At 52.2% G+C, this 13,135-nt stretch overlaps 4 protein-coding genes across 4 annotated transcripts; 2 read left to right on the top strand and 2 right to left on the bottom strand.

Annotated features, from left to right (window-relative positions):
• Positions 1–177: 177 nt before the first annotated feature.
• On the bottom strand, positions 178–921 carry NCS54_00551900 (Hypothetical protein; the record flags this gene model as incomplete). The annotated part of the gene is made up of 1 exon (XM_053151020.1): positions 178–921. Exon 1 carries the CDS (start codon positions 709–711, stop codon positions 178–180), a length of 534 nt encoding a protein of 177 aa, XP_053006995.1. The 5' UTR covers positions 712–921.
• A 2,432-nt stretch (positions 922–3,353) lies between these two features.
• NCS54_00551800 (Hypothetical protein) lies at positions 3,354–4,282 on the top strand (the record flags this gene model as incomplete). The annotated part of the gene is made up of 3 exons (XM_053151019.1): positions 3,354–3,413; positions 3,467–3,977; positions 4,026–4,282. 3 exons carry the CDS (start codon positions 3,354–3,356, stop codon positions 4,280–4,282), a joined length of 828 nt encoding a protein of 275 aa, XP_053006994.1.
• A 2,029-nt stretch (positions 4,283–6,311) lies between these two features.
• NCS54_00551700 (Carboxylic ester hydrolase) lies at positions 6,312–8,368 on the bottom strand (the record flags this gene model as incomplete). Its single annotated transcript, XM_053151018.1, has 5 exons — positions 6,312–6,919; positions 6,973–7,390; positions 7,447–7,652; positions 7,706–7,844; positions 7,907–8,368. 5 exons carry the CDS (start codon positions 8,366–8,368, stop codon positions 6,312–6,314), a joined length of 1,833 nt encoding a protein of 610 aa, XP_053006993.1.
• A 3,531-nt stretch (positions 8,369–11,899) lies between these two features.
• Positions 11,900–12,772, top strand: NCS54_00551600 (Hypothetical protein; the record flags this gene model as incomplete). Its single annotated transcript, XM_053151017.1, has 1 exon — positions 11,900–12,772. One exon carries the CDS (start codon positions 11,900–11,902, stop codon positions 12,770–12,772), a length of 873 nt encoding a protein of 290 aa, XP_053006992.1.
• Between the last annotated feature and the right edge of the window lie 363 nt (positions 12,773–13,135).

The following is a 13,135-nucleotide window of genomic DNA, read 5'->3' as shown; positions in this document are numbered from 1 at the left end:
TGCCTCTATCTGGGGTCATGCCTCCTAATCAATCCTTAAATCCAAGCCTTTAACCTCGTCATGGTCGTCGTTGGACCCGAGAAGACTAACACCACCAACGCCGACATTAACTCATTTATTATTCATCCAACCCCATAAGCAATTAGATGGGGGTGCTCGGGTACTGAATTCAATCCATTACTTCGACTCTGATGTCAACTTTTGCGTGTTGGTGACCGTGTTAGCTGCTTGACTGCCGTCTGGCTCTGTTGAAGCAATGTCGTCTGCTGATGGGGATGTGGCAACACTGCTTTGGCTTGCGGCGGGTTGGCTGTCGAAGTAGTCGCCTTTGTTGGAGTTGGAGTTGGAGCGGCTTCGCACGGCGCCCCACGATCTCTTGGCCCACTCCAGGATGCGGTCGTTGACTCTTGCTCGTCGTTTGGTCTCCGACTCCCAGGAAGCATTGCGATGGGTAAGTCGAAGAGGGGACGGACGCTCGCTATCTCCAATGCTAGTTCGGCTGTTGGTTCCGGTAGACGGGTAGCTGATGGTATCGGTGGCGAGCGTTGTCCTAGAAGCGTTCATAATGGCCTCCGAGAAGGGAGCGTCGAAGTCCTCACGGAACCGGGGACTGCGTATTGAAGGGCTCCGGAGTGAAGTCTGGGGACGTTGAAACTCATATGGTTCCCGAATGGGGAGCGGGAGAGTGAGGTTGGGCCTCCGGTCTTCCATTGTGGCGAGACGGGCGAGATTCCAAGGTGTCGATTTGTCCTGGTTCAAAGGTGTGGGTGAAAAAGGTGGTGAGGGGAAAGGCGACGGGAACCCGAGACACGATATATGGAAAGGGCCGAGCCTGAAGCCACAGGTTAGACACGGGAAGGGCGGAAATAAAGTCGTCAAAGGCTGAAAGAAGGCGTCTGTTATTGACAATGGTTTGTTGACTTGACTTGACTTGACATGGGCGGCCGGGCGAGAGGGTTCCCTTTTGTTCAAAATCAAGCGACCCCCAGTTGAACATGTGCATCCGGCATTAGCTCAACCTTTGAGCGCCAGACGATGGCGCTACGAGCGAGCGATAGACCCCTGACTAGTCTTGGACAAGACACCGCGTGGACCCAGCCATGGTGGGCAGCACGGACTGCGGGGATACGGCGGTGGCCAGTTGGATGCGAGGCTTGAAAGGCCAGACTTGTCCACAAGGTCGGAAAATCTTGAAGGGTGGCCCAGGGTTGGGCCAAGGGGGACCCTCTACTCGTCGACGGTGCAAGCCACATCGGGAGCCGTCTTGACAAGAGCGGCCATCCTGGAGCGCTTTGGGTGGTAGCGCTTCCAGAAGAGCCACAAGCCCCATGCCCTGCTAATTAAACCCTGTTGCCGAGTCAGATGCCTCGACTTTCACTTCGGCTCTCTGCGGCCACCCGTTTTCGGTACGGGGTTCCGGTCCCGTCCAGACTCCAGACCAGACCCAGGCCAGGTCCCTTGCCAAGGGCAACAATCAAGACAATGTGGTTTATTTCTGGACATGGAGGGTAATGAGTCACGCTACACGACAAAACAAGCATTCGGTCGAGGCCGTCCACGAGGGAGTCTGTTTGCTGCCCAAGAAATGAGTGTCTCGCCTGGCAGGTCCCAGCCCTGCCCTGGGCTGGGGGTTTAATGGGAGATCACGGGAATGCCTCGGGAGAAGGGTAAGGTTCTTTTTTGTTTCGTTAGGCTCTGGCCCGGGCTCTGCAATCTCTTGGGAAACCGCGTGACAGGGAGGCAAATCCCGTGACAACCCGGCAATGGGAAAAAAGGGACTCGACTTGACTTGCACGTGAAGACTCGGCGGTGAGGAGAGCTGCTGAATGGTGATTGCACAGACATAGACGACAACCACTTCACAAATGTCCCCGTCAAAGCGTAGCGAATGCTTGATGACGCCCATCCTGTCGCTCATGACAGGGGGACGGCGTTTGGGTGAGGCGCCACCGACGTTGATTCGACTCACCAAGCATTGTTGACCCGTTGATTTGTCCAACAAATCCTCTTCGACTTGAGAGTTTTCAAACCCGAAGGTAACGTATGGCCTTTCATTTCAGGAATTGTTTCACGTCGTTGGGGTTAGCAGAATCCCCTGACGGCTAGTGCATTGCCGATCCTACGCCGTTGGCAAAAATGACTCTTTCAATTGTGGACCTGCCACTTGGGAGGAACTCCTTGACAACGGTGATGGCTTCATGGCAGCTCGGACCCACCTCTGCATGAAGCCCTCTGTCCTTCTTCTGCACACCCACGCAACACGCAGCGTCATGGAGCTTTGCGTTGTCAAACTGATCTTGTGATTCTTGGCTCTTTGAGTTGTCACTGCTGCTCTCTGATCTGTCAATGTTGCTCTCAGGCTCCTTCCTCAGGTTGCTCCTCAACACCAAAAAAGACTACCAAAATGGCAAGTACCAATGGGACACAGAAGTCGTTCTACTGAAAACCTCCAGTCAACCAAGTGCTCCTTCCGAAACTCCCTCTCTGCTCCTGCCTCCCAATGAATGCCTGAACCTCTCCATTACCCGTAGTTCTCCTCCACTGACCAATCTTCCCTCGGAATGTGATTCAATCTGCCTGTGACGTCTGTCATTTTGGCTTGTAATCGCCTACTCCAGCTTTCTTGGTCTTCTTGGTCACTTTGTCGTCGATGAACATTCGCATATCCCTCAGTTACTTATATGCCTCCAAGTCTCGGCACGTCGAGAAGTCAATGTATCGCCATGGATCTCGAAGATTCCCGACACAGATCGATCAGTCAAACCTCGCTCCACAGTTCCTATCAAGCCCACGAGAGACTGAGTGACATCTCCAGGTTACGGCCTCCTTCCCAGCTGCGGCGACCGTACCAGAGTTTGAATGAAACTTCTGCTCTTCTTCGCTCTCCTGGCCCCCTCGAGAGCATGCTGAAGACGACCACAGAGACTGGGGATATTGGCATCTTCTCCATCAAGCCCCCAACTCCTTCCATCGGGTACCGCCATCCTCGACGCCCGAGGCCTGAAGTTAGAGTACAGAAGCGTCCTTCTCGCTCTCATCCAAAAGGCTTTCAGGATGGCCCTGGTCGAGACGACCGCAAATCGCTGCCCTCATATAGAGATACAACATCCGAGATCAATTCCCTCTATGGCTCATCGGCACATCCATCTCTCTCTCGATCTTTGTCGCCCTCTTCCGAGGATGGTTATCGTTCCCACTCCTTGACAACGTGCAGTTCGAGACGAATACCCTCCTTCAAATCTTCCGGTACTTTTCAGAGTCTACCAAGCACAAGTGGCCTCCAACGCCCTCGCTCCCCATTTCCATATCCAACACGCTTGAGAAGACCTGGGGTTCGACCTGCTTCTCCCGCAATGTCGGATAACGGAGTCATTGATTACAGCAGGATGGTTGGGATTGATAGGGTCTCACAGGTTTGTCTCCCCGGCATCTCTTTCTTCTGTTCAGTATCTCACTAGGGCAACAGCGAACTGTCTATTGGTCTCATAAACCCAGAGGCCCTCGCAGCCATCATCAGTATCCTCCCTTGTCGATGCGGCCTGAGTTCAGTCGATCGACATCCTCGTTGCCCTCACATCCATCTCCAGGACCATATCAGTATGGCACAGGACCTAGTCGCTCAAGAACACCAAGCAGAATACAGTATTGGGGTCCGCGGCCTCAATACCGACAGACAAGCTCCAGCGACCAAAGTATTCGGTCAGCCAGTTTGACGTCTATTGTGGAGATGTATCAGGGAATGCCACTGGATACCAACGTGCCACCACCACGCGCGGCAGGCTCATTTTACTACGACTATACCGAAGAGTTCGAAACGGAGGCCCCATATGAGCAGGAGTATGCTCCTCCCCTTTGTCCAATCCCTCAGAGAGCAGGGGGAATCAGACATCCATTCTTGCTGAGGACAGACGGCACAGAGACCATGGACGATTCAGATACCCCTCCGGCCATCGATTCAAGTGGAACCAACCTCAAAGGTAAGGCGATCAAAACATTAGTGTATCGATGCTGACCAAAGTTAACAGATCAATTTGAAGCTCCGTCAGAAAAAGACACAGATTTTCAGTCAGACGCAGACTTTGACAAGACTGGTCAACAGGCTGCTCAAGGTTACCAACGAGCACATGAAGATGCTCTATCCCCTCGCTGCGCTTCAGTTGGAAGCAGTGTCACCATTGACTCTCAATATGTTTTGGCATATGCAAGACGTGTGCATTCAAGCTCGGCACCACCTGCGGATGTACAGCATTTGATGGAACAAGTTGAAGTCGATGGCTTCTAGAAATCGCCCTCGATCCGTCAAAACACCCACCGCCCATCCAGCCCCAAGACCTTTCGTCGTTCCAAGACATTGGGTGCCGAGCCCAATGCTTTGTGCCTGGATATGATGCATCTATGTGGTCCCTACAAGAACAACTGTTCTTCCGATTCCATGTTGGCTGAGCGTGGTTCTGTTGCCCAACTGTCTGAAAGTAGACAGCGCGATCTATTGGCTGATGAGGAGGTAAATGGACAAAAAGCTATTACTGCTTGTCAAGGAGAGGAGCAGTTCCGAGAAGGCTTTCCAGAAATGTCAGCGCCTCCACATCTTGAAAACCAACCGTCCCAACGGGAAGAGTACGCTATGACAACGAAGGGACGAGCAGGGAGAGGTCGTCATCGCCGGAACCCTGCTACCGCAGACATTGTTGTCCCAAAGGACTCGATTTTTGCCATCCCCCATCCAGAACGAGAGAGGGCAAACGTCGGCACGTCTATCTTGTCCCCTAACCTTATTTCTCCTGCCAAGCAACTCAGAGTGACGAACAGTATCCCACAACTGATGAAAGCACTGCCTCTTTTACCCGACGAGGCACTGAAGGCCGGATCGCCTCATGGAACCTCCTCCACGGAGACCGAGGTTTCGACAGGGTTGCTGTACTCCAGTCCAGTCAATACAGCCGTACCCGTCGAACCGGAGCCCAATGCAAGCACTGTGGCTTTGAAGTCCTTCTTTTACGATGAAACTCTAGTGCCACGCTCTCACCAGCAGCTTCGAGCCCGCCCTTCGCGATTTAAGGTTCGACTGAGATCTTCCCAATCTGCAGGATGTCAAAGGGAGGGTGATGATTCCTCAGCAGCCCCTAAGAGAAGCTCTAGCCATCCCATCAAACCCATGCTTAGGCTCAAAGTATCTCGCAACAAAATGAGCCAGAAGTCGTTGGCTCATGACGGTACAGTCATACGCAACGCGGATCTTGGACATTTCAATTCTCTCTTGGAACTGAAACATTTTCCTCAAAAAGAAACGTTAACCAACCGTTCTAGCTTCGGAGAAGCCCTCGAGGAAGAGCTCGCCCACTTAGGGATAGGGGAGAACAGACTCTCCAGTATCGATGAATCAACAAAGAGAGGTCGGCATTATCCATCTGACCAGTTTGATATCACTTATCCCCCTTCACATAGGGGGATAGCAATAGCGACGCCAGTCCTCCAGCCAAATCCCGGAAGTGAGCCCGGAATATCGAGACCACAAGCTTCCTCTGGTCGATCGAGGAATTCCAAAGTACTGGGGACAAAGGTGTCATTCCTCCGACCAAGAACCGCGCCAAGAGCGAGGATAAGAAAACGTCGAAGAGTATCAGCTGTGAACGGTAGCGACCCAACGCCTCTATGGCCCAATGTTGGTCATTACAACTCTTTCGACGAATCTGGCATTGGATCTAGCCCAATGAGTCAGAGTCTTCAGCAGAAATCACACCATAAAACACGGCGAGTATGGCGTTGGGCATCGGAGGCGAAACGGGCAGTACGATCCTATGTGAGAAAAACTTTGAATCGCCCATGGCATTCAGAGAATTGATGACACGATGTTTCCCAATTGCATCAAGGTTCACAAAAGCAATGATTCCGGGTCTCGATGGTAAAGGGTGCCAGGGGACAATAAGAGGCAATGGAGGCAGCTATATTAGTGGCTGAGGTCAACCGCTTGGAAGATTCGTTCCAGGCCCTCCAAAGAATTAGTGTGTAAAGAATTTCGCGTGCCACTCGTAGATACTAGAGCGATTGCAATCAGAAGAATTGTTTGTGGTGCAAGTGTATTCCTAGTATTTGGCCTCGAGTCCCCAGATGGTTAAGGAAATACATATATGCAGTAGTAGGTTCAAGTGATGATTCAAGGCCAAGTTTAGAGGTTGAACGAAGTCAAGATAGGCCGAATCAACATTATGCTTTATTGTCTGGGCTAGGGGTATCATAGCTGCAAAACAGAGGTGAAATCATTTTCCAATAAATGTGCTGACACACAATCATAACCGTCAATATCATCTTCATCATTGCTTAGTCGAGTTGCCCATATCCCACCACGCCTCACACCGCTCTATCTCGCCCCTGTCGACGCTTTCCATTGTCAGGTTACCCAACTCGAACACCAGACGGCGCTGATCATCACCCCAATTCTCCCAGCGAGGTGTATCCTCGTAACGGTGCTTGTTGGGGTCCAGAGCACGGACGAAGCTGATCCAGTAGTTCATAATTATAGGAATCATGGGGGCGTTGTAGGTGTAGTAGCTGGCTTTCGATCGAGAGGCCATCATGTTTGGACCAAAGACAGCGGGGGCGTTGGCAACGTGAGGGACACCACGGCCTTCTTCCACAAATTCCTTGATCTGGACGTTGTAGCGGTACGACCAGATGTTGGTGCTGTTGTAGTTTTCGGTTACAGCATTGAGGATGTTGTTAACCGGACAGATGAAAGTGACTTCGCCGTAGGCTCGGGAGGCGGAGGGAAACCAGATGTCGTGCTTGGGGAGACTGGGTTCGCGGGGGTATAGACCGAGGATGGTTTCGGTGTCGTTGTCGGTGAGATAGGGGTATTCATTCAACATGAACCTTATGAATTGGGCAGAGCTGCCGGCGTTGACGGCATAGTTGGAGCCCTCTAAACTCGGGTTAGTATTCAATCAAGACAGCCTCATTGATCTTAAGACTCACCATTGGTACAGGCACCAAACAGAAGCGGCACCTTGACAAAGTCGCCCCTCTCATAAAGCTTGGACGGATAGTCGGGGAACATGTCGCCGTCGGTACAGGGAGCCCAGTAGAATGTGGCCGGATAAGTACGGTCCGCGAAAGGACCCTGCCTGTTGTACTGTTGCAGCTCCTCTGAGCTCTTGCCACGCAGACAGGCCATCCTATCCTTTGCGTCGAGGCAGTCGACTTTGGTGAGGATGTCCTCGTATTGGTACTCCAGGTCGTCGAACTTTGGCTGGCCAGGCATGAACGTGGACTCGGAGATGACGCCGGCGAAGAGGCTTTCGGCTTTTCCGCCGTAGGCGACGAGGTGGAGAGCAACAGATCCTGCTCCGGCGGACTGACCGTGGATCACAACGTGGTCGGGATCACCTCCAAACTATTAAAATGGTCAGTATGTCGTCCCAGTTTATGTTAAGGATGAGTATGTCTGACCTTGGAGATGTGCTCCTGGATCCACTTCAACACCATACGTTGGTCAAGCAAGCCAACATTGAGATCCCCATCTTCCTTGACATCTTTTCCAGCTAGGAAACCAAAGAGTCCGACACGGTAGTTGAAGGTGACAAATATCATGTTGTTGTCCGAAGTCTCGATGAGCTGCGTGCCGTTGGTGTAAGGGGCCGAGTCGAGGATGTAGCCTATATCATGGGTGAGCCACACCATCCGAGAAGCAGCGAAAGAGATATCTTACCACCGGATTGGAAGTACACCATCACTGGGAGCTTCTTGTCGGGGTTAGAAGTAGCCGGGGTCCAGACGTTGACAAAGAGACAGTCTTCGTGGTATTGGCCGCCGAGGCCCTGCTTCACACCAGGACAAACTTTGCCATACTGCAGCAAGTTAGAATCAATGAATTCCTCAATAAATCCCGAGTTGGATTGAAAATGCCTACATCTTCAGCGCTCTGAATGCCCTCGGTGGATTCAGGGGCCACGGGAGCACGCCACCGCAGGTCGTCGACGGGAGCTTTAGCAAAGCGCATGCCGAGGAACACGGTGATACCGTTACCCAGCTCCCTGCCTCGATACTTTGAGTAGCCCAGATCAACGACCTTGTCCTCAATTGCATGGTTTGTCTCATTCTTGGTCGGGTCAGTTGAAGTCCCGTCTTGGCTCTCCTGATTGCTTCCACCCCCACCACTTGACTTTTTCAGACCAAAGTACAGCCCAAGAGTCAACGCCAATATCACCACGATAGCAGCGCCGACAATAGAAAGAATGAGTATCCATCTCTTCCGCTTGGGCTTGCTGTTTACTAGTGGTTGCTCGGGGGGTGCTGCAGAGTGATCGGATGTGCGCCTGGACTCTTCAGAGGAAACCTCCGGCACCTTCGGGGTGACGACTGTGGTGGACATCTTTCGTCTACTTCTAGCCGGATGATTTGCAGCTTCCCGGGGAGTAAATGATCGGCTGCCTCTAAAAAGAAGGCGAGCTGATAAGTGGCACGATGGTCGGGATGTGGGCGTCGACAATCACCGAGTCTTGTATGAAACACAAGAGACGGCAGAGACCAGACTGAATGAAGCCATGAAAGGCAAACAGGAGAATTTACGTAGATTAAGAGAAAAGAAACCTCCGAGAACCAGGTCTCCTGCAACTAAGGAAGATATGACATACTTAAGAGGAACCAACAGCCTCACAGGCCTGCTCGCTCTCTCACTCTCGCACTCTCGCACTCTCTTTTGCTTGGCTTCCCAGGTCTGGATAGGCCTGGTAGCTAGGCCAGCATGGAAAAGGCATCGCCACGCACAAAATCAGGCAGGGTTCCTTTGCAATGCCCTGCCATGCGCAGCTGAGCACAAGGGTGGTGATGGGGTTGTCTTGGCGGTTTAGACTGAAAGATCTCGGACGTGAGTGGTCAGAGGGGGTCACGTGCGCTGACCATTCAATCATCTCTGCTGCCCTTGCATGGACCCATGTCTTTTCAACTCATGTAAGAGCATTCGCCAAGATGCCAAGACTGACATCAACCAACAGCTCGCAGGGGTTTCTTGTGTGCCTCTCCTCGGCGCCAACCGTAGGTCCCGCTCTTTTGGAAAAACGTGTGAGGCGTTACTCTGTATTGGTTCCTTTGATGGCTTATCCGGCCGAATTCCCCTGCGGGTCCGAGTTCTAGACCTAACTACACTCGAATGAGTCTTCGAGAGAGCCCAAGAGTCCGAGGACAAGGATTTTGAACCAAACCAGGAACAGGGCGCTTCGTCCCTAAGCGACATCCCCTCCTTGCGGTGGGAACGGGAATGGGGCCATGAACAGCGCACATTATTATCCCTCATGCTCTTGGCCCTTGCATGATCCCTTCGGACTCTATCTTTCTTCCGAGGACCACCCACTAAGCGCGCATCCGGAACCGAGACCTTCATCCCCGGCAAAGTTTTTTGTTCTTATCACCGACTGAACTCGCCGATCTCCCTCCCTCGCAAGGCTGAAGAGGAGCTGACTCTGCCTTGTGGTCCCTATCATGATGCCAAGATCTGATAACATCAGGGAGTAACTCGCTTCGCCATCAAGCGGGGAGGGTTTCAGGTTAATAATCGACAACGCGCCCAACCCAACACCTTGGGTCTTGTTGGTTGTCATCACAATGTCTCGTTATGGAAATCGCCGAATAAACTAGGCAGTCAGTGCTTCGATTCGACTCTAGCCCAACCATGTCCGTCAGGTGACTCACTCCTCACGCTATCTGACCTTGACTGCCTCGGCTGCTGTCTTCCGCCAATGTTTAATGTTAAATCTCGCTGCCCCGGACTCACCCCGAGTCGCTTAGAGCTTCTTACCCGGATGACTGCCTCCGCGCTGTAACACCCCGACGGAGCTCAAGTCCGCCTCCGTCCAGAGGCTCAGTTGGATGTCCGACAGAACTCGGTGCCCCTGCCCCCCACGATGCCGTCACCGACATCGCTAACACCTCGGCCGCCGGGGGCTTCCCTGACGCCGAGGCGGACCAGGCACAGACACCGCTTGTCCAACATCTCCGGATGTCTGTTGGTTGTGTGTGTCCGCTATTGTCGGCCCACGCCGGCCCCGCGGCCGAGGCCATGGCCAATCATTCTTATAAGACGCCAGGCTTGGGACCTGATTCCCCGCCCTTTTCAGAAATGAGGTTGTTTCATGCGACCTTGGCCGTTGGCGCTCGCTCCGAACGTTTTTATTGCAACCATGTGCCATGAGGTCAATAATACTGTTTCAGTGGAATGTGGGAGCGAATCACGTATTGGAGAGTTGGTAGATAACCGCACTTGACGTAGAGCTGGTCGTGATAACAGGCAAGTCTATGCTCCTGCATGAAAGGTCATTTAAGGCGCCTCCGTCTTAGTACTGGGCCTATTGCACACGGCCAACAGGTTGTGCTTTAAATGAGGGAATAGAGAAGATCTTGCAGATGACAACACAGGAGGTGAATGGTATCTTGGTAAGAAGGCAACGTAGTATCTAGCAACATAGCCAGGGCAAGCAAGAAGATGGCTCAAAGTGTCCAAGAACAACAGTCCGGGCCAAAATGAGGCTCAAGGCCAACAACAAGCAAGCCTCCTTGCCAATACAGAAGGGAGCCACGGCCACGATCAACTCTAGAGCTGTTGAGCAATGTCTCTCGGAGGGAAATAGACGAAAGTTGACAATTGAGGGGCTCATACACATACTCAGGAAGATAGGTGACAGGAATGCAGCCCCTAGGTCCATGTCCACGCAAAGGGTTTCCCAACTACCGGTGGCTCACTTCCCCAGGACTCAGACGACTACAACGGCAACATGAAAGTATAGAACATGATCTATCGATCTCGATTGGCATCGCGTTTTCCTCAAGCCCGTATAAGTCTCAAATATCTCTCCCTCAGTTCGATATTTCCTCGCACAACAGTGAGGATGTCCTAGAGGTTGAATCAATGTCTTTCTTTTTCTGGGTTTGACAGTTCCTTAGGTCTCTTTATGACGATGAGAGCTCGAAGAGCTCCTGAGCCTCAAGCAAGGTATTGGTCCCAATGGTGGTACACATGGGTCATGTTCACTCAGGCCAAGTTTCGAGAAGCGCCACGCGGAGGCGCCTCGCCCGTAATATGTTTCAAAAGACGTCAGGCGCCCTCTTCGGAGATATCTTGGGATTGGGGTATCACTGGAAATGAGCTTGAGGTTTGGTTCTCAGTAGCTGGGATTGTGACGTATACGTGGGCAAAGTTGATGAAGATGTGGTTAGTGGTAGTGAAAGGAGTGCAACAGTGACAACAGCCATCATTACTTGAACCGGGGATAGGTTGAGACAGGGTTCGATGCGACTACTCAAAACATACCCAATTTTTCTTCGGGATGTGTTATCATTCAGTAGCTATGCAAACGTGAGGCTCCGGTGACAAAGACTATAAGTCTACATGAGGCCTGGTGCGCGAGGTCATAACTGCACTCCTCGGCAACAGACAATGGACTCTCTTCACAGAACTGTCTCCGTGTTCGGAGGGAATGCTACAATTCTCGGCCCCGATGATAATCTTCACCTTGCAGCACGAGGGTGTGGGGAAGTTGGGGACTATCATGACGGTGGGAATATCGCCTAGTGAGAAGGCGGAGGCGGATGTCCGGCAGGATGAACAACAAGACTAACACAAAGCTAAGATTATGATTGAAGTGAGGGCTTTTTGGTGTTATCAATGGATGTCTTGGGGGAGGGAAATAGCACTTGAGGCAGGTTTTGAGGTTTCATTGAAGATAAGCTGATCTGGTTCGCGACTGACAACCCTAGAAGTCAATAGGGTACTACCAGTTGCCATTGATAGGTAGTCAAGTTGAGTTTCTTTTAAACATGTCATTATCTCCTTTAACCTATGTTGACAGTATTTTTAGCAGGACCTCTTTACCTATAAAGTTTCCCATAGTCTTGACATGATTCCGTTACCATGGCGTTGATGCTAGCCACAGGAAAAGACGTTCGATCGGCTGCACGTGCAAACCTACACACAACCTCAACCTCAGGACTAGCCCCGGGCCATGTCCAGGCGAATCTCATCGTCCTCCCGTCCCAATATGCCGAAGACTTTCGGATGTTGTGCGTCCGCAATCCCGTCCCGTGTCCGTTGCTGGCTGAATCAGTGGCCGCTGGCCGATATGATGCCGTCAAGTCGTGGATCCAAGGCATCGGGGGAGACGACATACTAGCCCCCGGATTTGACTTGAGAACTGATGCCCCGCGGTATATGGTGTATAAGGACTCTCGACTACAAAAGTCCAACTGCAGCGACATCATGATGGAGTGGACAGACGATCATGTGGCCTTTCTCATCGGCTGCAGTTACAGCTTCGAGGCAGAGTTGACGGTAGCTGGTTTACCATCTCGCCATGCTGTTCTTGGAAGAAACGTGCCCATGTACCGAACTACGGTACCGCTCTGTCCATCGGGAGTCTTTACGGGCGGCACCTATGTTGTGTCAATGCGGCCCTACAAGAAGCAAGACATCAACCGCGTGCGGCGCATCACCAACAGGCACAGCAACACACACGGCGAGCCCATCGCGTGGGGATGGGAGGCAGTGAAGAACTTGGGCATCAGCGACATTGACGAGCCAGAGTGGGGAGCACCACCGCTGACGATGGACGGACGACGGCTCGGCGAGGCTCAGGATGACGAGATGCCCGTCTTCTGGGGATGTGGTGTGACTCCCCAAGAGGCGGTGATGAGGGCCGAACTGGCGGGTTTAGTCATGGCGCATGCGCCTGGACACATGCTGGTTCTGGACGCGACGAATGAGGACATTATTTGCCGGCGGCTGTGAGTGAATAGCTGCGAGATGAGATTTGCCTAATTACAGATGATGCAAGATGGGTCATGGCCAGGGTGTTGGGTTGAGGGAAGAGACGACGTGCAGAGGAGAGAGAGTAAAGTGTCGTGGGATGAGTTGAAGAGGTCAGTGGTCAAGTGTATATGAGAAAATAAAAGAAAAGAAATTGAAACAAATTTATGGACTGAGCATATCTGTCGTGATAGTAGTTGCGAGCGATAGAGGTCAAATCAAGTCAAGTGACAGCGGAGGATTCCATATTTAGCGCGCATCTCGACTGCTACCCCAACCTAAATTTCCACCGCCAACCACGAGACGGAGACGACCGCAACCGCAGCCCATCAGCCTCTTAAAGCC

This window comes from Fusarium falciforme, chromosome 4 (genome assembly GCF_026873545.1).
Source record: "Fusarium falciforme chromosome 4, complete sequence".
Taxonomy (NCBI): Eukaryota; Fungi; Ascomycota; class Sordariomycetes; order Hypocreales; family Nectriaceae; genus Fusarium; species Fusarium falciforme.
This window is presented reverse-complemented; position numbering and strand designations above follow the sequence as displayed.